Genomic DNA, 26,998 nt, shown 5'->3' with positions numbered 1-26,998 from the left:
TCCAGAGGTTCTTTGTGTCCACCAGCTCATGTCCATTAACTATTCTGTAGGGCAGTTCTATAGATACATACTGTACCTGCCTAAGTAGCTATTCCAGCTATTGTAAAATAAGGAGTTATTGTAGTGAGTCCATGTCTGTATAGGAAATATCTCCTAGGCTATGGACATTGCAAACATTAGTTTCAAAAAAGGGATTTTGATGAAGGAAAAATATTTCTGGGCGAGGAACCCGTGTCGCTCCGGGAAATGCTCCTCTAGCACCATTTCTAAAGCATAGTTATCGCTGAAAATACCAGAGAAAAAAAAAAAAGAGATACATGGAATGCCAGGAATAAACCTAGCTCGCTAACCCTTTGAGTGTCAGTATAGAAAACTGGGGCGTGATCGAACCAAGATTATAGGTTCCTCACCAATTAGACCTCTCCTTCATCAACATCCCCCCCCCCCCCCTCTACCCCTACATCTCCCCACCCCCTATCTTCATTCCTCTTCAGCACTTGCGTTGGTCAGACGTGTTTTGTTTTGCTCATGTGCTTTGTGTTTTTTTCTGAAGATGTCCGACGTTTTAGAGATCCCTGCTTCCAAGTTGCGTATTATATTTGTCCGTTTGGGATTTCTAGGTAGCGACACTTTTTATTCTTAATCGTGTTTGGTCTTTTGTAGTTGGTACCACCTTTACAACATAGGAAAATTTGTTCTTTGGTTTAAGTGTGTGTCTGGTGGATGCATTAGCCTAGTCAAGAAGCTAATGGCTTGTTTCAGACCTTTGTTCTTCTGTTGGCAAGCTCTTCCAGTGTGTTAGGTTCCAGCACTTGGCCTTATGGCCTAAACTTCATCGTCAGTCAGTCTTCCGGCTGGTCCTTTGCATTTTTTGAGACTTGCAAGCACTCCTGGTAAGCTACACATCTCATCCAAGAGGATGTGGCCCAAACCATTGTTTGAGCAGATTTTTCTTCCAGGATGATTGATATAAGAGTTGAAGATCTTTCAGTGTTCTGGGATGGCAACACCACAGAAGTGCTTGGTTAGATTTGCATTCATTTTTTGTTCGAGTCAACCGTCTCTACCACTCTTAAGACCTGAATATCAGTTGAATGATTGGTTTAAGTATTTTTTATATCCAGGACTTATCAACTTATGGAAAAGTGTTTTCAATCATTCATAAGTTTCTGGTGGTGGTGTGCAAATGCTTTAAACTATATAAGGGATGTTTCTGGGCTCTGTTTATAATTAGATCATCCTGGGTATGTATGAATTCCAACGAGATGCTGATCTATTGTGCCTGCTTGAACAGAGGCTACATATGATTCCAAATGCTCTTTGCTAATTGATTCGGCATAATTCACAGAGGAGTTAAGGATGGGCTTCTTATGGCGTTAGGACAACGTACCTTTTAAGATTTAGATGAATTGGTAGGGTCTCTGCGTATGTTCCTTACTCGGACAGAGGATTCATATATCTTATAAGATCTCAGATGAGTTCCTCCAAAGCCTAACACCCATTGTTGGCCAAGACATCACCAAGGATGTTACTGTTTCGCTGTCTCATTGAGAATTTGACATTGACGATTGAGCCTGTAAGGAAGGCCTTGTGCTCCTGAACTGTCAATAGAGAGGGTTCTTGACAAGTTACCGTTTCACTGTCTCATTGAGAAGCGGACGTTGACGATTGAGGCTGTAAGGAAGGCCTTGTGCTCCTGAACTGTCAATAGAGAGGGTTCTTGACAATTCTAGGTCCCCCTTGGCAGTCATTACCAAGGTCTGATGGAAAAAATGCTAAAAATTTTATATTTGGTAATTGCTAAAGTAATTTTCCAAGTGTGAATTTCAGTACTTACTGTACGTGGTTACCTGTATCCATCATTATTCCCACTACAGTCCTTTTTTTTTTAGTGAGGCAGATATGCACCGACTCGCAGCGGTGCCATTTTAGCTTGGAAAAGTTTCCCGATTGCTAATTAATTAGAATTATCTAGTCCAACCAATCAGCGATCAGGAAACTGTTCAGAGCTAAAAGGACACCCCTGTGAGTTGGTGCAAATCTGCCTCACTAAAAGAAATTGACTATAGTAATAAAGATGTTTGTTGAACTGTTCTGTATATTTACTGCTACCTATTTTACATTGATACATACAACTTGAATTTATCAGATACCTTTTTATGTATAAAATAAAGTACTGTACAGCTAGTAATAATTTTGGGGTGATACTTATGGGTAAAGAAGACTTCAAATGCAAATTATAAGGGTTAGTTTCACTTAATTACTAAGGAATAGTATCCTTACAAGAAACAAATTAACTACTTGTTTCTTATATAAAGATTAACTAATTCATTAGAAAATTGCTATGCACAGAGTATGGGTTCAATTGACCTTTTTGTGCGAGATAGTTACGTGGCATTGAGGTTGATAAACCAGTTAAGGATGTTTAAAATTTTAGATGATGGATGCCAGTATACTTATTAATTTCTAAGAAAAGGGAGAGTTAATTATAAATGGTAAGACATAGATATTTTTAAAATTTATTCCAAATCTAAAATCTTTAAATTAAATTGTAGCTTAGTTTTGATTGCTCCCAGTAATTTTTGTTATAAGTAGTTGCTTTAGTATTTTATTGGAATGTTATGTAAACATTTTAAGTGGTTCTGTTTTTTAGTGTCTTTGCTGTTGTATGTGGATCATGTGAATAATTCAAAATGGTATTACATAAATTTCATCAGTATTTTGTTTAATTTTTGTAGTTTGTATCAGAATATTTTGTTTCAGTGTTGTGGGTTCATTATTATATTGCTACAAAACCTTTTTCATGGCATGTACAATAAATTACCGTCATTTAATGATTTGCATGTTGTATACTATTTTCATTTAAAGAATATGTATTTGTTCCGACACAGAGACTTACCTTGAAACACTTTATAGGAGATTACTGGTAACTCCTCTCCGACGACCAGATTTTTACGTAGTTTCCCCCTACTTCCATGTTCTATACTGTCCTGAATAACGGGAAATAATATGACCTGGGGGCATTGCCCGGGCAGGTCGTCCGTCTTTGAGAAGCTCTCCCCAGTAAGTTTTCTGGTCGGTTCGTGAACACACGTGCTTCACGAAGCTCCTCATACTCCGTGCGATTCCCTTTGTGTTTAGTTCCACGTGCTTCCCACGTGATCGGGATCTCTTAGTGTGTGTTTAGTGCTTTCACTACGTGCTTTTGATTTCGCTCCCTTGTGCTTTCCTAGTGTTTTAGTGCTTTTCCTTTGTGGCTTGCTTGTGTCTACGGCCCTTTGCGTTGCGTTATGGAACACGTTCGCCGTTGTCCTGGGCCTAGAGCTGGTAGATCATGCGGGGCTTTTCTGTCTAAGCCCGAGGTTGACCCGCATACGTTGTGTACCTCGTGTAGGGGTAGAGCTTGTTCGCCGTCGGATAAGTGTTCCGAATGTGCCGATTGGCCCGAGGTCCAGTGGATAAAATTCCGTACCAAAAAGAAGAAGGCATCGAAGAAGTCTCCTAGGAAGACTAGCGTTTCTTCCCCTGCGACTTCAGCAGGAGAAGGGTCAGGTAGGGTACATCCACCGTCCCCTACCCAAAGTAAGGGGCGAGGTAAGTCCAAGGAGAACATGCAGTTAGCTCCTCTTTCCCAAGAGAGGGAATTTGTGGGCGGTCCTTCGTTGGCCAAGGCAAGTCAAGCGGCCGTAAGTGAGTGTAGTGGGGGTCCGGGGGACGTGGCTCTCTCTCATAAGGGCCACGTCTCGTCGAGGGACCCCATGTGGTCTAATAGTGTCCCTTTTTCTTCATCAGGTTCCTGGGTGGAAGTTCCAGGGTCATCAGCGACGAGTGGTGGCGTCGGCAGAGAGGAGTCCCCGCAAGAAGATCCATTGGCTTGGGACGTGCCGAGGACTCCGATGAGGTCCCCACTGGACATGGAGGAAGGCCTTGGCGGGGCCTTCCCCGGTTTGGCGGGCCCGTCGGGATGGTTACCGCCGAAGACTTCGCTACAGGAGAGTCTCCCCATTCCTTCTCCGTCAGGGGTACGGCGTAGCCCCAAGAAAACGCAGTCACGTGCTAGGTCACGATACGGAGGTCAGTCTTTCTCGTCAGGACGTGACTCTTCGGATTCGTCAAGCAGTGAACGGAGGAGACGACAGAGGAGGAAACGAGATCGGTCGGTGCGGAGGAACTCCCCTTTGCGGTCTCCCACAAGATCTCGGGACAGGGTGAGTCCCAGTTCCCCTCCTCCCAAAAGCAGGAGAACAACTCCCCCAGTAGGGACGTGGAAAAGAGGTCGGTCTGTGCGGAGGAACTCCCCTTCGCGGTCTCCCACAGGATCTCGGGACAGGATGAGTCCCCGTTCCCCTACATCCAAAAGCAGGAGAACAACCCCCCCAGTAGGGACGCGGAAACGAGGTCGGTCTGTGCGGAGGAACTCCCCTTCGCGGTCTCCCACAGGATCTCGGGACAGGATGAGGCCCCGTTCCCCTACACCCAAAAGCAGGAGACCAGTCTCTCCGAAAGGGACGTGGGTGTTTGTCCCAGAGAACAATTTTAAAGTCTGTTCCAAACCTATTGGTTCGACACATGAGCGGGCAGGAGACAGTTCCCCTAGAAGGACTTCCACATCCCGCGTCAGGGAGTCACCAGATGAGCGAAGGGCTACATCTTGCAGGCCTAAGACCCGTCCTGGAGACGTTTATCCCGACCAGCGCAGGGGGCCGTCGTCTAGGCCGGGCAGCCTCGACAGGTCTCCCCATCGAGACCCCAGAAGGGGAAGGACACCTCCGTCGATCTATCTCACGGAGGACACCGTTTCACCGAAAAAGGCCACGAAGAGGAGAGGTACAGCGGACGTCGAAGATAGAGGGAACCGTGGACCCCGCCATCACGGCAGAGACCGAGATCACGATTCGCCCCGTCGGTCGGAAGGAGGGGAGGGCGAGTCGGCGGTGACGGAGGACTCAGCGTACAGGAGAGTCCTTGCGTTAATTAGGGGTTATAACAACCTTATAGAACCCGCCACTCAAGAGGAAGAACCCTGGACTTCAGGCCTGAACAAGTTCATAGCGGTCCCCGCCCAGAAAAAGTCTTCTCTCTCTCTCCCTGAGGCCAGTAACGTGGGGATTGGGAAGACTCACATTGATAAGGTCATATCCCGCAATAGCGACTCCTGCAGGGCTCACAGCTCAGCAAAGCTCCTACAGGGTTTGAAGTCGCAGTCGAAATACTACTCTTTAGAAAACAGGCCGACCGGTGCGTGCAAGACCGAGGAAACCATAGACATCCTGTGCCAGGGCATCTCCGACGGGAGGGCATCGGCAGCATCTACCTTCTTCTCCTCTTCCGAGTCGGCAATGATGGAGGAGATGTCCAAGGACTTAGTTAATGTGGCCTCCTGGCTGGATTGGTGGGCCACCACCCTAGTAGGCACCCAGATTCCTACAGACTCCATGGAACCTGCAAAACGGGAGGCTCTGAATGAGTTGCTGGGGTCAGGTAGCCGCGCCCTTAAATTCCTGACCTTTCAGTCTTTGGCTCTCTCCGCAAATTGGATTCTCCGGAGAAGAGACGCCCTAGTCAAGAACCTTCCCATTAAGATTCCTGACAGGGAAGCTAAAGCCTTGAAGACCTGCTCCGTCTGGGGGGAGCAACTTATTCCGACGAAGAAGGCGGAAGAGGTCGTGGAGAAGTTGGCCAAAAAGAGGGATCTACCTACCCTGAAGCCACAGGCGGCACGCCGCCCCATCTTCAGGAGGCCAGTGACAGAAGCACCCATGGCCGCGCGTACCACACCAACTCAAGGAAGGAGGGAACCCTCGTCAGGACAGTGGTCTTCCTCTGTGGTTCCCCCCCGAAGAGGTTCATCTTCTAACCCCCCAACGTATAGGTCTTCTTTCTACTCCTCCAGGAGGGGGAGAACAGGCCGTTCTTCCCGTAGGAGATAAGATGGGAGGCCCCCCTCCCCTGCCAAAGCCTCAGGTAGGGGGATGCCTCAGACTCACTTGGCAAGCATGGAAGCTCCACGGAGCAGATCCGTGGACAGTTACAGTACTAAAGGAGGGCTACAGGATCCCCTTCATGGAAGAGTCACCCCCCCTAGTTCCAGCAACGCAGGCAGACTGGTTGGTGCCCAAGGACCTGGCGAAGAGGGCAGCGTTGGACGGAGAAGTCAAGACGTTGTTGCAGAAGGGAGCTTTAGAAACAGTGACATTCCCGGGTCCGGGGTTCTACAGCCGCCTGTTCCTAGTGGAAAAAGCGACAGGAGGGTGGAGACCTGTAATAGACCTGTCAGCCCTCAACAGGTTTCTCAGGAAGGTGACCTTCAAAATGGACACTCCAAGAACGGTCATGGCGTCCTTGAGAGAGGGCGACTTTATGATTTCTATAGACCTCAAGGACGCCTACTTCCAAGTGCCCATTCATCCGTCGAGCAGGAAGTTTCTCCGGGTCAAGTGGGGTACCCAGGTGTTACAATTCAAGGCCCTATGCTTCGGTCTTTCAACAGCCCCCCAGGTATTCACGAGGGTCTTTACGACGGTCTCCATATGGGCCCACGAACGGGGCATTCGACTCATCAGGTACCTGGACGACTGGTTACTCCTTTCATCCTCAAAGGAAGTCTTGAAACAACAGGGCGAAGATCTTCTTCAATTGTGCAAGACCCTGGGCATCGTGGTCAACTTGGAGAAATCACAACTAACCCCATCCAACAGGAGGACGTACCTTGGAATGGTCCTGGATTCGTTACAGGTCAAGGCATTCCCAACCACGGAAAGGCTGGACAACCTGGATCGAGTGCTCCGGCCCTTCCTTCTGGGTCGCCCCAGAAGAGCGCAGGATTGGCAAAGGTTGGTAGGGCACCTGGTGTCCCTAGAGAAGCTGGTACCTCACGGGAGACAGAACTCAAGGGTGGTTCAATGGAACCTGAAAGAACATTGGAACCAGAAAAGTTCCCCGGACATTGTGGTCCCTCTCCTTCAGGAGTCCAGGAAGGCCTTGGAATGGTGGCAGGATCGGTCGAACACCCTAAGGGGGATGCCACTGTCCTCCCAACCGCCGGAGGTTCTTCTCTTCACGGACGCATCGAAGGACGGGTGGGGAGCCCATCTCCGGGAAAAGACAGCAAAGGGGGCGTGGTCAGAGGGGGAGAAATCCCTACACATAAATATCCTGGAAATGAGAGCGGTCCAAGAAGCCTGCAACCACTTCGAGGAGGACATGAGAGGGCATTCGGTGGCCCTAATGTCAGACAATGCAACGGTGGTGGCTTACGTGAAAAAGGAGGGGGGGCTGAGATCAAAAGAGTTGTGCGAACTAGCCCTTCAAATCCTAAAATGGGCGGAACAGAAGGACATCATACTGACGGCAAGGTTCATTCCAGGGAAGAACAACGTCCTAGCAGACGGCCTCAGCAGAGTGGGGCAAGTGGTAGCAACAGAATGGTCCCTACACCCACAAGTGGCAAGCTACATTATACAGATGTGGGGATCTCCGGTAATGGATCTGTTTGCAACAAGGTTGAACGCGCAACTCCCCGTATTTTGTTCTCCCGTCCCAGATCCGAAGGCGGCAATGGAAGACGCCTTTCAGCACAAGTGGGACGGACTGGACGTGTACGCCTTTCCCCCCTTCTCCCTGATAAGGCAGGTCCTCAACAGAGTAAGAGCAGCAATCAACCTAAGGATGACTTTGGTAGCGCCTTGGTGGCCGGAGAGAGAATGGTTCGCGGACCTAAGGAACCTCACCGTCCTACCTCCTTGGCCTCTACCCGGCAGGTCAGACCTATTAAAACAACCTCACTTTCAGCGGTTTCACAGAAACCCGCAAGCCCTTCGTCTTCACGCCTGGAGATTATCCAGCGGCTCCTGAAGAAGCAAGGGTACTCCGGCAGGACAGCCAGGAGGATGTCGCTTTACCTGAGGAAATCATCCACAGCCGTCTACCAGTCTAAGTGGGCGGTATTCGTGAAGTGGTGCAGGGACAAGAAGTTAGAGCCCTTGGAAGCGTCAGTGCCCGTGATAGCCGACTTCATGGTTTATCTCAGGGACAAGTTAGACATGTCAGTTCCAGCGATCAAAGGAGTTCGGGCGGCCCTGGGTCAAGTCTTTCTTCTCAAGGGCATAGATCTCGGCTCCTCCAGGCATATCTCCATGCTTATCAGAGCGTTCGAACAATCATGCCCCCCTTCCGCCCCTAGAATCCCGAGTTGGGACTTGGCGCGAGTCCTAGATATGTTACGGAAACCACCATTCGAGCCCTTAAAGGACATTGATGACAAGAATCTCACACTCAAGGCGGTCTTCTTGCTAGCATTAGCCTCGGCTAAGAGGGTGGGCGAGCTACACGGACTGTCATTCGAGGTGGAGCACACTAGGGGATGGAAGGAAGTAACCTTTAAGTTTGTCACATCCTTCGTCGCCAAGACTCAGAACCCCTCGGTGTGGGATCCGAGGTTTGAGAGTTTTTCGATTCCGGCAATCCCGAATAAAGGAAACCCGGAGGACCTAAAATTATGCCCGGTCAGGACTATTAGGAAATACCTTAAGAGAACGGCAAACCTCCGCCCGTCTATCAAGAATCTCTTCGTCTCATGGGGAAAAATGAAGAAAAACATATCCAAAAATACGGTTTCGTTCTGGCTCAGGAAAGTGATCACGCAAGCCTACTTAAAACAAGGTCTTCCTACACCGGGGAAACCCAGAGCTCACGATGTTCGGGGCATTAGCACCTCTCTAACGTTCGAAAAGAACATGTCAGTAGCGCAGGTTCTTCGAGCGGGAACTTGGTCCAACCAGTCGACCTTCACCGCACATTATCTCAAGGACTGTACGAGAAAGTCTCTAGACGGGTTTTCTATCGGGCCGGTCATCTCAGCCCTGCATTCGGTTTGACGGCTCAAGCCCCAGGCTCAATCGCGAAACATAAAGTATCTAGACACAAGGAGCCGAGTTCTATTTTTCCCCCCCTTTTTCTATCTTTCTCGTACCGTCAGTCGTCATCAAGAAATATCGCTCATTACACAAGACGAAAATTCGCCATATCAAGCACAACGAAGATATTGCAGAAGGGTAAGTGTTATACCACACTTAATGAGTCTTTTACGTAGTTTTCCCTACTGTCCATCGGGGTCAGGGCTAAAGGGCACTCCCCCCTCCTAAGGTGTAAGTCTCCTATAAAGTGTTTCAAGGTAAGTCTCTGTGTCGGAACAAATCACAAATTTTAAGTAATTTGTATTTTTCCTAACAATACTTACCGAAGAAACACTTTAGGTTTAGGGCCCCCCCAACCGTCCCCGCAGTGCCCCGCTGACCTCGTGGTTTTGTTCATTACATAAAACTTACTGGGGAGAGCTTCTCAAAGACGGACGACCTGCCCGGGCAATGCCCCCAGGTCATATTATTTCCCGTTATTCAGGACAGTATAGAACATGGAAGTAGGGGGAAACTACGTAAAAATCTGGTCGTCGGAGAGGAGTTACCAGTAATCTCCTATAAAGTGTTTCTTCGGTAAGTATTGTTAGGAAAAATACAAATTACTTAAAATTTGTGATATTTTTTAGTACTGAATCTGCCATGTTTTAGGGGAAACCAATTACGTTCAGATCTGGTGTATGGAAAAGGTGTTCTCAAATTTTTGTGGGAATTTGAAATGAATGTTCTTGAAGTAATCCTTCAGAAACAGTGGCAGTTGCCAATGGTTGTTGAAATCTTACCGACCAGTGATACCTCTCTATACATTATCTCATCACTTTAATTAATACTCTAAAAGCTAACACATTCACATTTGGTTTTGGTTCTTGCATCGCTTGCGACCATATTGATTTTTAGGTTGTGGCTCCATTATGCACAGCAAAAAGCAGCTGTGTAGCTTTGCTTGAATCTCTTTTGTTTTTGCCAGGTGTTCATTTCTCGTATTGCATCACCCAAGCTGTATTGTAAAACACATTGAGGAGAATATATGCAGCCCAGACTCATGTCATATATATTTTGTTATTGCTTTTTTGATAAATTAGAATACATTAGGATATGGTAGCCCCTTGGTAATATGGTCCATGCTTTGTGCATTTTCTATTAATAGTTTAACATGATCACCAAGTTAATATTGGGTGGCTGGCTTAAAAGAGTTGCTCCTATGGAATATGAAATAATATTGTTATAAATTCTTGTGCCAAGTCATATCTCAAGGTTCTTGTTAGTGTTTTCTCTAAGGATTTTTTTTTTTTTTTAGAATGACAGGGGTAAATTTTAACAAGGCAAGATTAAAGAATTTGAATTATTAGACATGAAGAAGCCATAGAGTGAAAACCAAAAAGGTACAAAGCATTAGGTAAAAACCTTGTACTTTCTGCTATACTTTTTAGAAGGCAGTGTAATTGAGACCCCATTGAAAATCATGCCTTGTGCAATCTTTTGTATACAGTGTACATAACTCTTAGGTCAATGATAGGAAATATAACATCATATATAGTATAGTGATTTAGAATTAACCGTTTTGGGCCCTGTAAGGCATGCAAGCCTATGCTTTGCTAGAAAACTTCCTTTTTTTTTTGTATCGAACAAAATAGGGAAATAATAGTATTAGGGATGATGAAAATTCTAAGGGAAATTATACATAGTTTTATACAAGACTTCAAGTCTCTGATCAGTGGCAAGTCGTTTACTGTGTTCTCAAAGTTAAAAGCAAAGAAAACGGAAATATTAAAAAGACATTACAACGTTGAACTCATTGACATGGTATTACTGTACAATCATGATACACATTTCTTCCTGTGTATACCCTTATATTCTCAGCTTTTGTCCTTTACTACTTCAATTTATCAATGTAGGAGACCCTCCCCTGCTTCTCCAATTTATCAATGAAAGAAACCCTCCCCCCTTCTCCAATTTATCAATGAAAGAAACCCTCCCCCCTTCTCCAATTTATCAATGAAAGAAACCCTCCCCCCTTCCCCAATACATTATTGTTATTGGATAAAATTATACTTATGATCTGAATTATTTTCACTTACTACTGTACTACCATTTGAATTTTGCTTCTGAGGAGGAAGCCAAAGCCCAGATTGGACAGCTTGAAGAAGGAGGCCATGGTGGTTGTGTAGTAACGCAACAGCTTTGAATAGCACTTGTACCATGGTGTTTGTTTTCCTTTTTTGTCAAGGTTCCATTGAAAATAAAAATTAATTGCTGTCACCAGATCTGGATCTAATGGCTTTCCCTTTGGAAATGATCTCCCTGTGTTGTAAGGGAATTAGAACTTTATAGTGCTATTTAGAATTGGCAAATTTGATATGGTGTAGCGAAAGCTAGCAGCAGCGAGGGGTAATGCTGTGGTTTTCAGGGTTTTTGTTGGCTGTAGATTTTTGTATCATTGACCTGGTTTTCAATTTCCAGAACTCAGTGAGAAATGAATCTTGTAGAATACACACAGTAACGCATGTGTCCCTGAAGGTAGGTCTCCCATGCCTTTTAATTTGTTTTTAGTCTATGGCTGGCACTGGTTGCTTTTTTTTTTTCTCTTTCACTGGTTACTCACCAATCTCTCATTTGTGAGATGTTATCATACTTTCCTTAGTAGAGAGACTGGTAAAATAGATTGTTTTGCTTTATATCTGATACTCTGTAGTAAGTTTCTTTGGTGATGGGTAGAAATTCTTCGTATTGTTTTTATTTTCACTTGCACCTCTACTGCATGTTACATATTTAACAAATGCCTAACAATTTTTATATGTTCTTATTTTTATAAATTCTGCTTAAATGGCTTGCTGATGAAATAAAGCCTTATTATAATGTATATAGAAATACTGAGCTTTTAGTCAAAGGGATTTCCAAAAATGAATTTAAGAAAACTAGAAAAATCAGTATTCTAGGTTGTGTAATTTACTTAAAAAAGAAAGAAAAAAATCCATAATCTTATATAGTACTGAGTATTTTAAAAGTATTTGCGACAATTTTTTTTCCTACAAGTATTTTTAATTTTTATTCTACAACCACTTGACTTTGAACACCATTTCGTGTATTTTGTTAGATTTTCCCACTCCCTTCAATGCCATTTTACGTGTTTTTTACGTCCAGTAAATACTAGGTTTTTATTCATTACATATATCAATGAAAAGAAAATATACTGTACAAGGCTATAGATATTGAATGTTGTAAGTCATTAGTGATGGGTTGTCACAATGCCTTAAATATTCATTGAATTTTAGATTGTCATCTAGAGATATGAAATTTTTGAAAAACTATGTACTGTATTATGCATTATATACAGTATTACAATTGCTTTCAGTTTTTTTCAGTGTGGCAATGAGGAGCTGGTGATCACTGCCAATATCTGCACCTCTATAACTTCTTACATTTCTCAGAGTCCTCCTTCTCTCTTTATTAATGGCAGTTGTTTATTTTGGGAATAGGCTCACCACCATTAAGACAAGGCTAGCATTATTGAATTTTCCTTGATATAATTAAAAGCACATACATTTGAAGAACAAATTGGATGCTATAAACCTAAAGGGAAAGGAAAACTCAAAGTGAAAGCTAACCAGTTTTTGCAAGACTTCATCGAGGACTAGAATATTGATTAGAAATTTTTACAACATTTATGGTAGTCTTATTCAAATTACACACACAAAACATTAGTGCAGTCGTAACTCGGTTTATGAATTTGATTTATTTTGGGAGTGAGCTCGCAACCGAAAATGCTTGTATTATAGAATAATTTCTCCAATAATGAATGAAGGGAATTCCTCAATGCGAGTCCAAAAGCACACGTACTCTTATTTTCTGATAATTGTTGAATAATTTACGACCTCAAAAGAGAGAATTGAATAATAATTGATAATTCACAATGAAAAAATAGAAAATAATTTACAAATCAAATTACACACTACCTATGACGGAGGTTTGGCTGGTGTGATGGAGACAAGAGGAGGAGGATGATTAAGTTATCGCTTTGAAGGAGTCTCTCTCTCCATGAGCAGTTCGGGTAAAATATCGGGAGTTCTCTCTCTTGAACTATGTTTGCTATCACCAACCGAATCAGTTGATTTATAATTTATGGGCACTTGGAAATCTTTTTTATAATTGTATTCCATTGTAACAAGGAAACCTATCTAGAGACAACTATTTCTGCCTTTTCTTTAAAATGGGGTCAAATGTGAACACTACGGTTAGCGTATGATTACAGTACAGTACAGTGTGAATGTTTTTTATTAGTCTTGTATATTGACATAAGCTAAGTTGTCTCCTCAAACAGGGGCATGCGGCATTACGTTCACAAGGGTTTGGTGTTTGGATTGGAAGGGATATGAAACTGTAAATACCTGTCTGTTAGGATTTTTATATCGTAGTGAAATAAGATGCTCTGTTTTGTAAACAACGGAGGAAACAGATTTTGTAAATATAATAACAGTACTGTATGAAATCATATTAGAGATATATCATTTCACAACATGCATTACTTATACTTTAGCTTATATTTGCATGTGCATGAAAACTAGGTACTCAAAGTCCGGAAGAAAGTAGATCCACCTTCACTTTTAACTCCTGGTAAGTTAGTGTGTGTATCTGATCCTGTCAGTCTCTTGTGGAGCATTTTCTCCTCTAGTATTTATTTGAGAAATTGGTAGCAATTCTTCAACAGGGTTAGTTGACTAGAAATTTCATTCTTCATCCCTGTTTCATGTAAATTTAGTAATGAGGCATTTATACCATGTTTATGGATTTCACTTAAATACATTTATCAGTGTCACTGTTTATTCTTTTATACAGTAGGTTTCTTGACTATCCAAGTGTTCCTAGTCTCCATTGCAGGTACACATGATGTGATTGTACTGTGTTCAGTACTGTATTAAAAGTATAGTTGGATTTAGAATGGATATTGGTGATAAGACGCTTTCAATACTTTTCCTAATTAGTTAGTGGTCCATTTTAAATTTGTAATTAGTCATCCCAGGGATTTAGCTACAAGAAATTTTTTCCTTGGTACTTTGCTTATTTCATCATATTCTGTATTCATTATGTACTAGTTTGATGTGGAATGCATAATTGAATTATTACCATTGGTATTAATTCAAGTACTGTATAGTTTGTTTTTCCCTAGTGGTACCCAAATTCCAAAGACAATGCAAGCTCTGGTGATGGCTACATCATTGAAGATAAAAATGTCTGTTGTTCAGAAGTTAATAGAAAATGTTCTGGACTATCATAGTTTTGTCTCGTTCAAGAGATGACAAGAGGATGGTCATCAATCTCAGACCCTTGATCTGGCATCTAATGAAGCTTCGGGAAATAAGGGTACCGTTAGTATAAATATTTGTCAAGGAAGGCGATATCCCAGCCTTTTTTGTAGTTTCAAAGGTGACAAGATCTATCATTGACCACAAAGCCTTTCCTTGAGTCACTATCTGTGAGAAGCCTCTTAATAAAAGAAAACAGGATTTCATTATCACTCTGTGCTTCGGTAGATTTGAGGGACAAATATACCCGTTGCCTAAACCATTCTATAAATTTTTATGCAAAGGAAAGGTAAGGGTTACCTGTTTTTGGCTCTTCCAATCTTGCCACTGCTCCTTAAGTACACAAGTCCCTGTTCCAGTCATCTCACAGATCCAAAGGTCTAGAATTCACCTCTGTCAGTCTCTTCAATTTTTGAAACTTTCATATTAAGATCTGAAATTAACATAGCTGGGTAAATTTGGAGTGGTTGAACTCTTCAATTATTTAAAAAAAAAAAATGGTTAACACATGACAAATGGGGTTATAGATATATATTATCCATCCCACTTCACGACTACTTTGAACTTTTCCTTTGTTTCTTTTTCCCTGCGGTCTTGGTTTCTGAGGCGGTTCAATTTTCTTTTCACATCACTTGTTCCATACTTTAACCCTTTTACCCCCAAAGGACGTACTGGTACGTTTCACAAAACTCATCCCTTTACCCCCATGGACGTACCGGTACGTCCTTGCATAAAAACTGCTATTTACATTTTTTTTTTTTTTTTGCATATTTTTGATAATTTTTTTTGAGAAACTTCCGGCATTTTCCAAGAGAATGAGACCAACCTGACCTCTTTATGACAAAAATTAAGGTTGTTAGAGCAATTTAAAAGAAATATACTGCAAAATGGGCTTGAAAAAAAATAACCCCTGGGGGTTAAGTGTTGGAAAGTTCCAAATAGCTTGGGGGTAAAAGGGTTAACTTCACTTAGTTCTCACAATCATCACTTCTAACATTGCATAAACCTAAATGTTTGTTGAATAACTGAATTTAGTAGTGTCTTTGCGAGGCCAATAAATGCTAGAGTTGGACATATTTCATATATAAATTTCATCCTTCACCAGCAGCAAAACACTATGGGAGGTAATTAGACACAAAAGACCGTTCTTAACTCTGGACTAATACGGGCTCCTTATGCAGAAAAGTTGCAGCCCTGAAGACTGCTTTTGTGACTGGCAGTGTCATTATTCCATATCATAAGTAGAAAATGTTGTCTTTAACTGAAAATATGGGCAATTTGTGAATTTTCCTACTAAATATATCAATTTACAAGAAAAGCATTTGTGCCTACGGGCATTGCTCGACTGTGTGGACACAGCATAGGAGCCTTGGTGAATCCTCTCGATTAAATTTATCAAGACCCTTCCATAGACTTCACTTTTTGGACTGTCTTCTTTCTTATGTGTGCTTCATTTTTTAGGGCAAGAGTTCGCTGTTTTATGTCGCCCACTCGAGGGAATAAAAGTGTATTAATATTTCTTTGGCTGAATTTTTGGGTGCAAGCACTCAGAATCGTAGATTCACTTCTTGTGTAATGCCCTTTCTTCTTTACTTTAATTCAATGGTTATGATTTTCCCCTCTGTCAAGTCTGGCATATTTTCTGATAACCTTTTGAACAAGATTTAAAAAGACTTCACATCAGGCAATTCATATAACTTTTAGAACCTTTATTTGGGCACAACAGAAGAACCAGCAAATTGTGATAAAAGTTAATAACACCTGAAATTAGTGTTTGCATCTAGTTTCCTTTTAAAAAGAAAATTGAATATTATGGAGACTTATCTCTTTTCTTCCTCAAATTGTCTGGTTATTCAAAGATATTGAGGCTTTAGGTGTACATCCTTAACCTTATTTTGAGAATTTGCACTTCCTTATAGCAATAGATTCTCTGTGGTTATTAACCTTTAAGCTCACATCCCTTGCTTTTGTCCTCATATAAACTTCGACTTTTTTTCCATGTCTGATTTTCAGTCCTTATCTTGCGGAGCTATGATTCCTTAGTTTTCCTCCTCTTTATGTTCTACTTAGTCTCGTCTGGTTTCTGTTTGCGCACTTGATTGCCAGCAGCTTTGCTCTCTCACGCTTTATCTTCCTCCCCAATGACTTATTGCAGCTCACAAAACTACACTAGAAATGAGATATTATTCACAAGAGACTGGGGGGACCAGATTACCAAAAGTAGAGATTTTTTTTTTTTTCATCTGGACTCAGTGTATCTGATCATTATGCAGATGCAGTTCTAAGCTAAAATAGGAGTAGTGGGTGTGTGAAAAATGTGTTTTATAGTAAAATATATTTTGGTATTGAATTGAGACAAAGGCAATGGAAATGGGTCTCTTAGGATACCTCCCTTTTATTTTGTATCGTGCTCATATCTTGCATGTATAATACAAAAGAGCGATGTCTAATTCGTCGTGGAACAAAGTGAAAGAATGGCTTAAGGGTTTCTGTATGTATCATCATTGAAGTCTTGTAAATAGTTATTGAAGACAGGTTGGTTGTGTATTTTGTAATACTACAGTACACTGTACACCGGAATATGGGTAAGGTTGGTCTTGGTTCTAACGTAGTTACACCATGTTTTATTTCATTATTCCCTTTTTAATTATGATGGTTGAAATAAAGCTCCGGTCAGGTTGTAAAGATGTGTTTCAACAGCACAGAAGTATTTTCATCTTTCAACAGTGAAAATGATCACGGAAGCCTAATCTTCTCACAGACATTGTGGGAGCATGTAAAACAAAACATTCCGAACTCCTTGCCAAATTACTTTCTCCACTTGTAGATTGCCATAGGGAATCGGAAGTATTCTGTCATAATTTGTTATGGTTGTCATTAGTGTCGGTGCAAGTTTTATGGTTAGTCACCCGGTAAAGCAGCCGGAAATCAGCAATAGCAGCCATTTATTTAATGGTTTTCTTTCCTCCTTGCCTTCTTGGACACAATTACGTGGCTGTGCTTCAATGCTCTATCACTATTGGATTTATTTGAGAGATTTTGAATATGATTTGCATGAGGTTTGCAAATGCTACAGAAATCGCGATTGAAATTACGTAAATCCAGTTTTTTAATAAGATAGAAGAAATAGGTATTTTTATTGTTTTAATTGCCCAAAGAAGTATTAAAAGTTCAAGTTACTTGCAGTAAAACATTTTTAATTGATACATATTAGGATTCCCAAGAAAAAACTCAAAATAAGAAAATAATTGTTCGTTCCATTTTTCCATGCTATTACTTAGAATGGTAGTCAGTTGATTGTATAATTTTCCGTCTCCTCATCTGCCATGTATACACTATAGTCAATTCTTTTTAGTGAGGCAGATTTGCACCGACTTGCTGGGGTGCCCTTTTAGCTCGGAAAAGTTTCCTGATCCCTGATTGGTTGGACTAGATAATTCTAACCAATCAGATAACAGGAAACTTTTCCAAGCTGAAAGGACACCGCTGCGAGTAAGTGCAAATGCATCTCATTAAAATCAATTGAGTATAGAGTGCACTTTTCAGTGGGGGATTTGCTGGTTGAGAATAAAATTAATCAGGTTTTACCCGCAAAACTATGTAATTGTATTTCATTACAGTAATTTAACCACTTGTCTTTTTCTCTGGACTTTTTCACCAAAAGAATATTTCAGTGTATTTTTGTGAACTAATTTACTGTTATGAATCTTGGCCTATGTCAATGATCCCTTTGTATTCAATTATTCAGTTAGTCAGTGTACTGGTAAATGTGAATTGCAGGATTATCTGTATATTAAGTGGCCTTATTTTTTGCTTAAGTATGCTGATTGTATTGAAAAAACCGTATACCTTCAAATACATCTCGCAGGTTTTTTTATCTTCGGTTTTTTATCTTCAATTATTTCTTATCGAAACTCTGCATGTTTAGAACTACACCCTAGAAATTCACTAATGTATACACAATGACACAACACCTTACATGACGAGAGGAACAGGAGGTGTATGTAGATACTTAGAAAGGAAATAACCATCTTAAAAGCTACTGGCACCTACGGGTCCCTGTGGATTCCAATGGTCTAAATCGTGATGCAGTGTTCTGTAGATACTTCTTAGGAGCTTTAGTTTTTATTCTTGATTAGCATGTGGTTACGACTACTAACCCCCACACTTTTCTCGACTGCTGATTTTGTTTATCGAGTATCTTATACTCGGTAGATGTTCAGAATAACTTTGCTATGCTCCGGGAAATTTTTTGTATATTTCTTGTTTTATTGCAATATATTTCACAAGATTTTTAATCATTTTAATGTTTATATTTTTTTGTAAACTATCATAATATAAGGAAGTTTATTGTATACATTGATTTTTTAAGTTTTATTGTAATCGGCTTTACACCATTTGCTCTATTTAATAACTCGAATTGTGCAAAAGTCCCATTGCTTTGGATCCATTGCCTTTTAATGAAAATAGTCCCAGGGTGAATTGCTTTTAAAAAACTAGTCTCCTTATCTTTCTCTTGCAGTTGATCAGCCTCCACCGTATTCCGAGAAACAACTGCCTTACAACCCCAACTATCAACAGTGATCCCACACTCAGCAAGGCTTTTGCGTTAAGTCTGTTGGGCGCTAGTATTCTCCAGACCCTAGATGATAGCTTTAAAGGTGTTTTTGACTGGACATAATATTCAAAATCATTTTCAAAGTTTGTAATATAACTGTTAAATTATTGCATTGTCACTCAGTGCATGAAAAAAAAAATGTGGCTGTATTTGGGTAGCGTACACATGCAGTATTTGGAATAACTTGTGACAAATCCTTGTCTTAGGATCGCAATTGTGTGTTTGTGTTTAAAAAAAGACTAGTATTTAGAACTCTGAGAATCTTTGTTTGAGATCTGTTCCATAACAATTCATGTATAATGATGATTTTGAGCCATTCCCCACAAGTCTCCCTTACCCCATTTATTTAAATGTGAAGTTTGGGAAGTTGACAAAATAATACCGTTGGTTGACGTAGCTTTCGAAGTTTAAAGAGCCGTTTGTTGAAGATGGAATTATTTACAATTGGTAACTATTTACTTCAAGTATTCTTTATATTTCTTGTGCTGAATATACAGAGGTGCCATTGTTTATATCCTGTGATAATATGGTCTCTCTTACCATATATTATTTTGTGACTAGTCATACAAGTCAGAATCTTGGACTTTGTGGTCTGGTTGAACTATTTGAGAATGTTATTTTGGTATTACTATTAATCCTCATCCCTTTTCTCCTCTCCGTGTCTTTCCTTCTAAAACATATTCATCATGATTACTCGAAAAAAGGTGGGTGGTAGTTTGCAGCTGTGTCAACAGAGGGTCACATGTCAATTACCTATTTGTAATTAGTAGTTTAGAGGATTCAGGTTATAACTGCATCAGATGGTTGTGGAAATATGGGATTTTGTTTCTTAATACTGTACTGTATTGCTGAAGAATAGATGAGAATTTAGTGTAAAGTTGTTTTACATTGGAATTTGCAAAATTTACTGGATTAGAGAATTTTTTTATCCTTTAGATTATAAATGTAGTGTGTAGATTAAAATTTTGTCTGCAGATTACAATAGCCTTTATTTTTCTATTGGATGGTAGCTAAATTTTAATTGTATATTTGTATGGTAGTTAACTTCCTTTATACATTTTCATAACCATCAACAGCAGTTCCTGTCTATGGAATAACTGCGGTCTCAACGAGACTGCTCAAGGAGATTATCGTTGTTAGATTTCTTCGACTACACTTTTGGAATTCAACTTCTTATCTTTTGTCCTATTTGAAAATATTCAGAATACCAAAATCAAACTCATGAACCATCATAGACAAAGTATTCGACTGAGATAACTGCCTTGCCTTTATTACTATTCACAGCCAGCAGCATTTTTGTGTTCTGTTGTTCCCTATTGGATTTATGAATGCTTGAATAGAAATATTTTTCACCTGGTAAGATGTTTTTTTAGGCAGTGTCAGGAACAGATGATGCTTGTTGATGCACTTCTTCAAAATAAAAAGCTTTATGGAGGTTGTTTGTTAAATTTGAAAATTGGCGAGTTGCTGTTTTTAAATGTTTGACTGTTAAAAGAATCCTATCCATTTGATGTGTAAAATTTCAGAGGAGATATTTTAGACTGAGAAATTTAACATTTATTGATAAGAAGTTCTATTTTTGTAGAAATTTACATAGAATAGTTAAAGGATTAGGTACAGTTATAATTACACAGGATCTTTTTTAAGTTTTCTCAAATTTGCATAATATCTCAAACTCAAAACTGCAACACTTGATAATTAACAAATCCTCTAATGAATGTTCTTTCATCAGTCTGCTATAGATGAAGCGACATGAAAGGTTTATTATAGTGTTCTCTATACGTGCAAAGTATATATTGCATGTGTTGTGGGTTTAACTCTTTTTAGAACTTCACTGTACAATCAGTGGATGTTCACTAATGGATTAAAATTCTTATCTTGTCATCAATATTATGTACAGATTGTGGTTTATTTTATCAAGCGCATGTTTATATGGTCATTGAAGTGTTCACAGAATTTTCACATATCTGAATGATGCGGTAGATAAGAGGCTAGAAACATTAGTTTTAATTAACATACATTTTAGTTTCTTGTTTTCTTGTGCATAGGAATTCAGCTTAAATATTTGTTTATTACCGGTATCTGTTATCTAGTTTTGAGGGTGAAGAATCTTTTCACAGTTTTATTTACAAGAGATTTTTGAGAGGTAACTTATTTCATGACACGAGGTACAACTCTGGCAATTTCTGTTCTCTAATTTGCAATGTCAGTGGCGTGAGTAGGTCGACTAGATGATCATTTGGGACAAGCTAAGAAAATGTACAAATACCAAAATAAGGATGATCAAAAATACTTCCCTTGAGTACGTTTGTTTATTTATGATACAGTATACATATCGTAGGTTGTAAAGCATACCGAAAATATACATGCAGTACTTTGGAAATATATTTTTTCTCGGGTCTTATTGCAGTATTTGATGATAGCTTTTCCGAGTTAGGTGAACAAAACCTGAGTCAGGCAATAACTTAGGCGATGATCTCTCTCTTCATTAGTGTAGGTAAATGAAAATACTCAACTTGTGTATTGTAGGAGTCTGACATTTTTTTTAAGCTTTTGTAAGATCCATTCATGCTTTCTTAAGTTTTTTAGACTTACAAGTATTAGATAAGAATTTCTTGGGATATAAAAAGTACCATCACTTGTTTTTATGAAACTTCAGGCCATGATGATGGAATTTGAGTAAGAGCACATTTGATGAGCATGTAAGTCTATTCGAAGTTGCTTAGACATAAATTTGGTACCATAAGAAGTTGATTTTAAAAGTATGGTGTTTAACGCGAATGTAAATGATTTTGAGAACTTTTGAATTATATTGTTATTCCATACTGATACTAGGCTTAAATCATTGCAATTTTTGAAGGCAGCTCTTAGAGGGTCTTGTTAAAATTGCTGAAGAATTTGGTCTTCAGTCTTCACAATTCACTGGTATTTTTTAGTGTTCGGACTTTAGTTTTATGAGCAAATGTTAGAATGAGCTAGTTTATTTAGATTAAACTGTTCACTGCAGAATGTTTGTAATGCTGTGTTGGCACCTGTGCTGTTTTGGGAATACTGTAATATTGTTTTTTAAAGTATGATTTCCTGTTTTATTGATAACAGGTTTTCGTGTCTAGTGAGATTTCAAATTTTTACTTTAGTTTTGGAATTTTTTATCAGCTCCATGCTAATTTATATTTACCGATAACTGTAGAGAAATGTTGTCGCAGTTATCAGTGTAATGACTGAAGGTACACTCGTGTTAGAGAGTGGAGAAGAATAGTAAATAAGGTCATTTGTGAATGTGATTTTTACTCGGAGTATCCAGCTTTTCAATTTGCTAAATCACGCAATTGTTGAACAAAAGACAATAAATTCATTAAAACTACTTAACCTTGGCAAGTATTGCAGTTTGGCCAAAGATGTTTTATTGTCAGTTTTGCGTTTTTTTTTATTTTTGTCTCCCATCGTTATGAAATGAAAACTACTGTACAAAACAAATACTGTACTGGTTCAGAGAACCTTGGGAGCCCAAAATCGTTCGTGCTATTCGTGTATATGGTGCTTTAGTTTTGTTTGGCCTATTCCAACTCTAGAAGTTGTATGCAATAAATTCATTTTAATAGTATTTAGTATGGTATTCAGAAAGTCTCAAGCCTTTTTTTATTCTTTATATGATCTGATTGAAAAAAAAAAATGCACAAATTACTGCCTGTTTTTTAAGTTTTGTGGAAATCCTAACATCTAAGATTATCCATAAGAAATTTTTTTTAAAGTTTTTTAGAAACTTTATCAACAAAATTGAGTGTAACAATTATGTATAGTATTTTTATTTTAAACTCCATTGTGTGATCAAACTAATGTTAATTTGAGGGAAGAAACTAGAATTTAGTAGGAGGTTTAGACAAGATGACAGTCATTATGGCAAATGGTGGCACAGCCTCCCTTTCCAAAATATTTCTGCATATGTTTTGTTTTTTTAAATCTTTCAAAATATGTCATTGAGATTATGAGTAAACATTTCTAGTTTTTCTAATGCTATGGTTACTCAGTCTGTGTACAGTTTGTGACTTTTATATGTAATCTCATATGTAATAAATGCAATCGGATATAGTGTCTCATTTGACCTCTTGCTCGGTTGAAGGGAATTGTAGAAACACTATATGTATTAACAGTTTGCCCTCTTCATCCATTATTGTTATTATTATTATTATTATTATTAAATGCTAAGCTACAACCCTATTTGGAAAAGCAGGATGCTATAAGCCCAGGTGCCCCAACAGGGAAAATAGCTCAGTGAGGAAAGGAAACAAGGAAAAATAAAATATTTTAAGAATAGTAACAACTTTAAAATTAATATTTCCTAAATAAACAATAAAAACTTCAACAAAACAAGAGAAAGAGAAACTAGATTGACAGGTAAGGGAGGGTATTTTTTCACAGCTTAGACTTAAAAGTGGATGGTATGTTCAGATTAGGTGACTTTTGAGAACAGTGAACCCTCGCTACTTCGCGGTTCGACCATCGCGGATTCACCACTTCGCGGATTTTTTCCATAACCCATATATATACAGTAATATATATATATATATGTATGCATGTATTTATGTATATATGTAGGTATGTATATGTGTATACATATAAATATATATATATATATATATATATACACACACACACACACATTATATATATATATATCTAAAGTAGGAAGATGTGATGTAGTTCTAAGGGAAAAGTATGGGAAATATGTCTGGGTAATAAGCAAAGCTCTACCTCCAGTTTGTTTCTACATTATGATCAGAGATAAATGTAAACAAAACATTGGTTGCCATTTTTTATCGTGCTTTTTAGCATGTTTAGGAAATGCATGATATAAAATCACCTTTAATATTTGTGCCTGTTTTAGTTTAGGGTACTGTAGTACATGCATTAAGTGTTCTGTACATTAAAGGGTAGTTTGTTAACAGTACTACGTACAAGGGAAGGTTTTAAAAGTCTGAATATACATGTTGAATAAATAGGTAAATATGGTGTCACTACTTCACGGATTTTCACCTATCGCGGCCGTGACTGGAACCTATCTACCGCGATAAACGAGGGTTCACTGTATAGGAATGGGAATACTCTCGGGAAAATATTCCATGGATGTGTGGAGTGTGGATGAAATGCTGCAGCTCTGTGGGGGTTCCATTATCATTGCTGAAACCTAGTTTGTTTTAGAATGCAATAGATTTCATAGAACACTAGATTAAGAATTTTAGTCTGTATAATTATAGTAGGCCAAAGATATTTGATTTCTTAAAGTAATTTTGGTGTTCTAATTAGCCATATACTTCAGATTTTCAGGACTTCTATGAATACTGTAAATGTAAATGACACCCCATCGAGTGTTATTGCCATCAGTGCACCTCCCCTGATTAACTGTAGTCGTCCCCAAAGCGTCGTAGCTGCATCCAGTTATCAATCTTGCCTTCCGTCCTTCTAACATTTGATGTCAAATCAAAAATTTTATTTCTAATAGTGCATCTGCGTGGTTCCTAGCCCCCTTCTTTTGGTGCTGCCTTGGAGCCGAGCCGTGCAACCCAAATTCCTTAAGTTGAACTAGCCTCAATCTCTGCAGAATATTTTACTGAATTAAGATTTTAATATATTCCTTATGAATTACTAACAATGTTAGAACTTTGATTTGATAAACTGACTTTGTGATACGTGCCCTGAGGCGACCCGGGGTCAGGCAGCGTGCTAGCTCAGGTCAAATTGTCAGTAAGTTTCGTTGGAACAGGTACTACTCGATCCTGCAGGTTCTCGGGGAAGGATGGGTGGGCCATAACCCGAAGGTAGTTCTAGGTAAGTATGTTAGGAAAAATAAAAATTACTTAAAAATTTGTGATCTGAGCTAGCACGCTGCCCGACCCCGGGTCGCCTCAGGGCACGTGTCACACTGCCTGAGGTTGACCCCGTAGAAAACGGAAAGAGGGTAAACTATACAAAAAGCTGGTCGGTTAGGTAGAGTTACCAGTAACTCCTCAGAAGGTAGTTCTAGGTGAGTATGTTAGGAAAAATACAAATTACTTAAAAATTTGTTATTTTTCGTTGTCTTCAAACTGCTTAATTTTTTTGTTGAGGTTGGTCATCTTTAGTAATAGATCAGTCGCATCTTTACATGCCTGGCCAAGAACACTTCACTGGCATCTCGGCTTTCACTTGGCTCAAAGCACCACGCCATCTCAACTGATGGGCTAAACCAAGTGAATGAGTCATAAAGTGTTGGTCATACTGCCTTGTGGGTTTGGGTCTTAAGATGAAAGGTTACAAGTGCTTCCCTTAAAGTGAAGCTGGAATTAATCAATGAGGTGTGGGTCAGGATACTTACTCTTGTGTCTCATCGGCTGTCCCTTGTTTGGTTCAGGTTTTTGTTGCCATCTGACATTGCAGTGATCGGTTAAGTTTGATAGTTTTGCTCCTCCCAGGCATTTCTTGTATCAATAATGTTCCTGGGCAAGCACGGAGCTCCTCATCCTCAACAATTATAAGTCAGGGTGGGGAATTCAGGAAGAAATAAGGACTATTGATATGATTTTTAATCTAGACAATACAGGATAAAAGCCGAGATTGAATGCTTACTGATGCAAGTTTTTTTTTTCTTGCTAATACCTTTTTGACATGGTGAGCCTCAATGTCTTATGGTAGATACTTTCAAAATATAGTGACCAGAACAATTTTTTAGAGCTGGTGATTTTTTGGCCCCTTTTCAGTTCAGTCTGTTCATATATTGACACTATTGCAGGAAAAACTTATATTTGACGGGTTCCATATCAAATACCAAATAGAAGGTGGTTTGTTTAAAAGCATTAATGGTTATGAGCCCATACAAACACTTGACAGTTGATTGACTTGCAGTATGCTGGTGAGGCTGCCATATTACCCACATCCCAGAGTTAATGCAACAGAGCTTTTGAAACTTTATCGTAAATATATCGGGCACTTTGCTTTCAGATAAATATAAAAAAAGTAAGTCATTGTACGTCAAACAATCCAAATTGGAATTGCTCGACTTAAACCATTCGTGATGCATAATTGTAGGTGGTGCCATTTTTCAAATCCCATTCATCCAATAGGAAGATTAACAATGTTTGAGTAAATAAACAGGACTTCATATGCTTTTGGCAGGATTTGCCAAGGTTAAACCCCTGATATTCACTACAGTACCAATTTAGGCAGTCACGTAATTCTAATGTGTGACGAATGGTTGCTCACGAAATACATTTTGTACGGACATCTGAAAAATTGGCGCTGGAGACCTGTGGATGAAAAGATAAGACCAAGGCAAGTCAACCTTTTTGTGTTGATTTGTTTGTGAACAGCTTCTTGGCCACAATTTTAATCGTAGAGTAATGAAACTTGATTAAATTTGGCAGGTCAAGGTTAAAGGTCAAGCAAAATTTACAATTCATGCATCGGCCATAAGTTATGACGTCGTCACAGACTTCAAACTTGGTTCATATTCGAGTGTGTGAAGATCCACTCCAATAAATACATGTTGAGGTCAAAGGGCAAGGTCAAGAAATAAGGTGCTGCAGCAGCCTGCGCTCTACGAAGGGGCAAAATCATTCTTTTTATTCAAATTTATCTAGCTTTTGTACTGGACTTGTGTTTTTTTTTGCTATATTCAGAGATGTATATATCTTTTTATTGAGATTTATCTAGCGTATGTACATCAGAGAGTGAATGAAGGTTGCAAAGTGTTGGGGGCAGTTAAGGGAGTAGTAAAAAATAGAGGGTTGTGCATGAATGTAAAGAGAGTTCTATATGAGAAAGTGATTGTACCAACTGTGATGTATGGATCGGAGCTGTTGGGAGTGAAAGTGACTGAGAGAGAAAAATTGAATGTGTTTGAGATGAAGTATCTAAGGAGTATGGCTAGTGTATCTCGAGTAAATAGTGTTAGGAACAAAGTGGTGAGGGTGAGAACAGGTGTAAGAAATGAGTTAGCAACTAGAGTGGATATAAATGTGTTGAGGTGGTTTGGCCATGTTGAGAGAATGGAAAATGGCTGTCTGCTAAAGAAGGTGATGAATGCAAGAGTTGATGGGAGAAGTACAAGAGGAAGGCCAAGGTTTGGGTGGATGGATGAAGTGAAGGAAGCTCTGGTTGATAGGAAGATAGATGTAAGAGAGGCAAGAGAG

At 39.6% G+C, this 26,998-nt stretch overlaps 1 protein-coding gene across 2 annotated transcripts in view; it reads left to right on the top strand.

Annotated features, from left to right (window-relative positions):
• The window catches only part of LOC137634232 (uncharacterized), a 55,735-nt gene extending 32,817 nt beyond the window's left edge, over positions 1-22,918 (top strand). Inside the window, exons 6-7 of one of the 2 annotated variants that reach the window (XM_068366506.1) lie at positions 11,376-11,432; positions 18,738-22,918. In XM_068366506.1, the coding sequence (XP_068222607.1) occupies positions 11,376-11,392 (17 nt within the window). In that variant the 3' untranslated portion in view covers positions 11,393-11,432; positions 18,738-22,918. The remainder of the gene's footprint in view (positions 1-11,375; positions 11,433-18,737) is intronic. The other variant, XM_068366505.1, reaches the window with a different exon arrangement.
• The last annotated feature ends 4,080 nt before the right edge of the window (positions 22,919-26,998 follow it).

The sequence above is a fragment of the Palaemon carinicauda genome, chromosome 44 (genome assembly GCF_036898095.1).
Source record: "Palaemon carinicauda isolate YSFRI2023 chromosome 44, ASM3689809v2, whole genome shotgun sequence".
In the NCBI taxonomy this organism is placed as follows: domain Eukaryota; kingdom Metazoa; phylum Arthropoda; class Malacostraca; order Decapoda; family Palaemonidae; genus Palaemon; species Palaemon carinicauda.
Note: the sequence above shows the minus strand (reverse complement) of the source record. Positions and strands in the feature narration are given on the sequence as shown.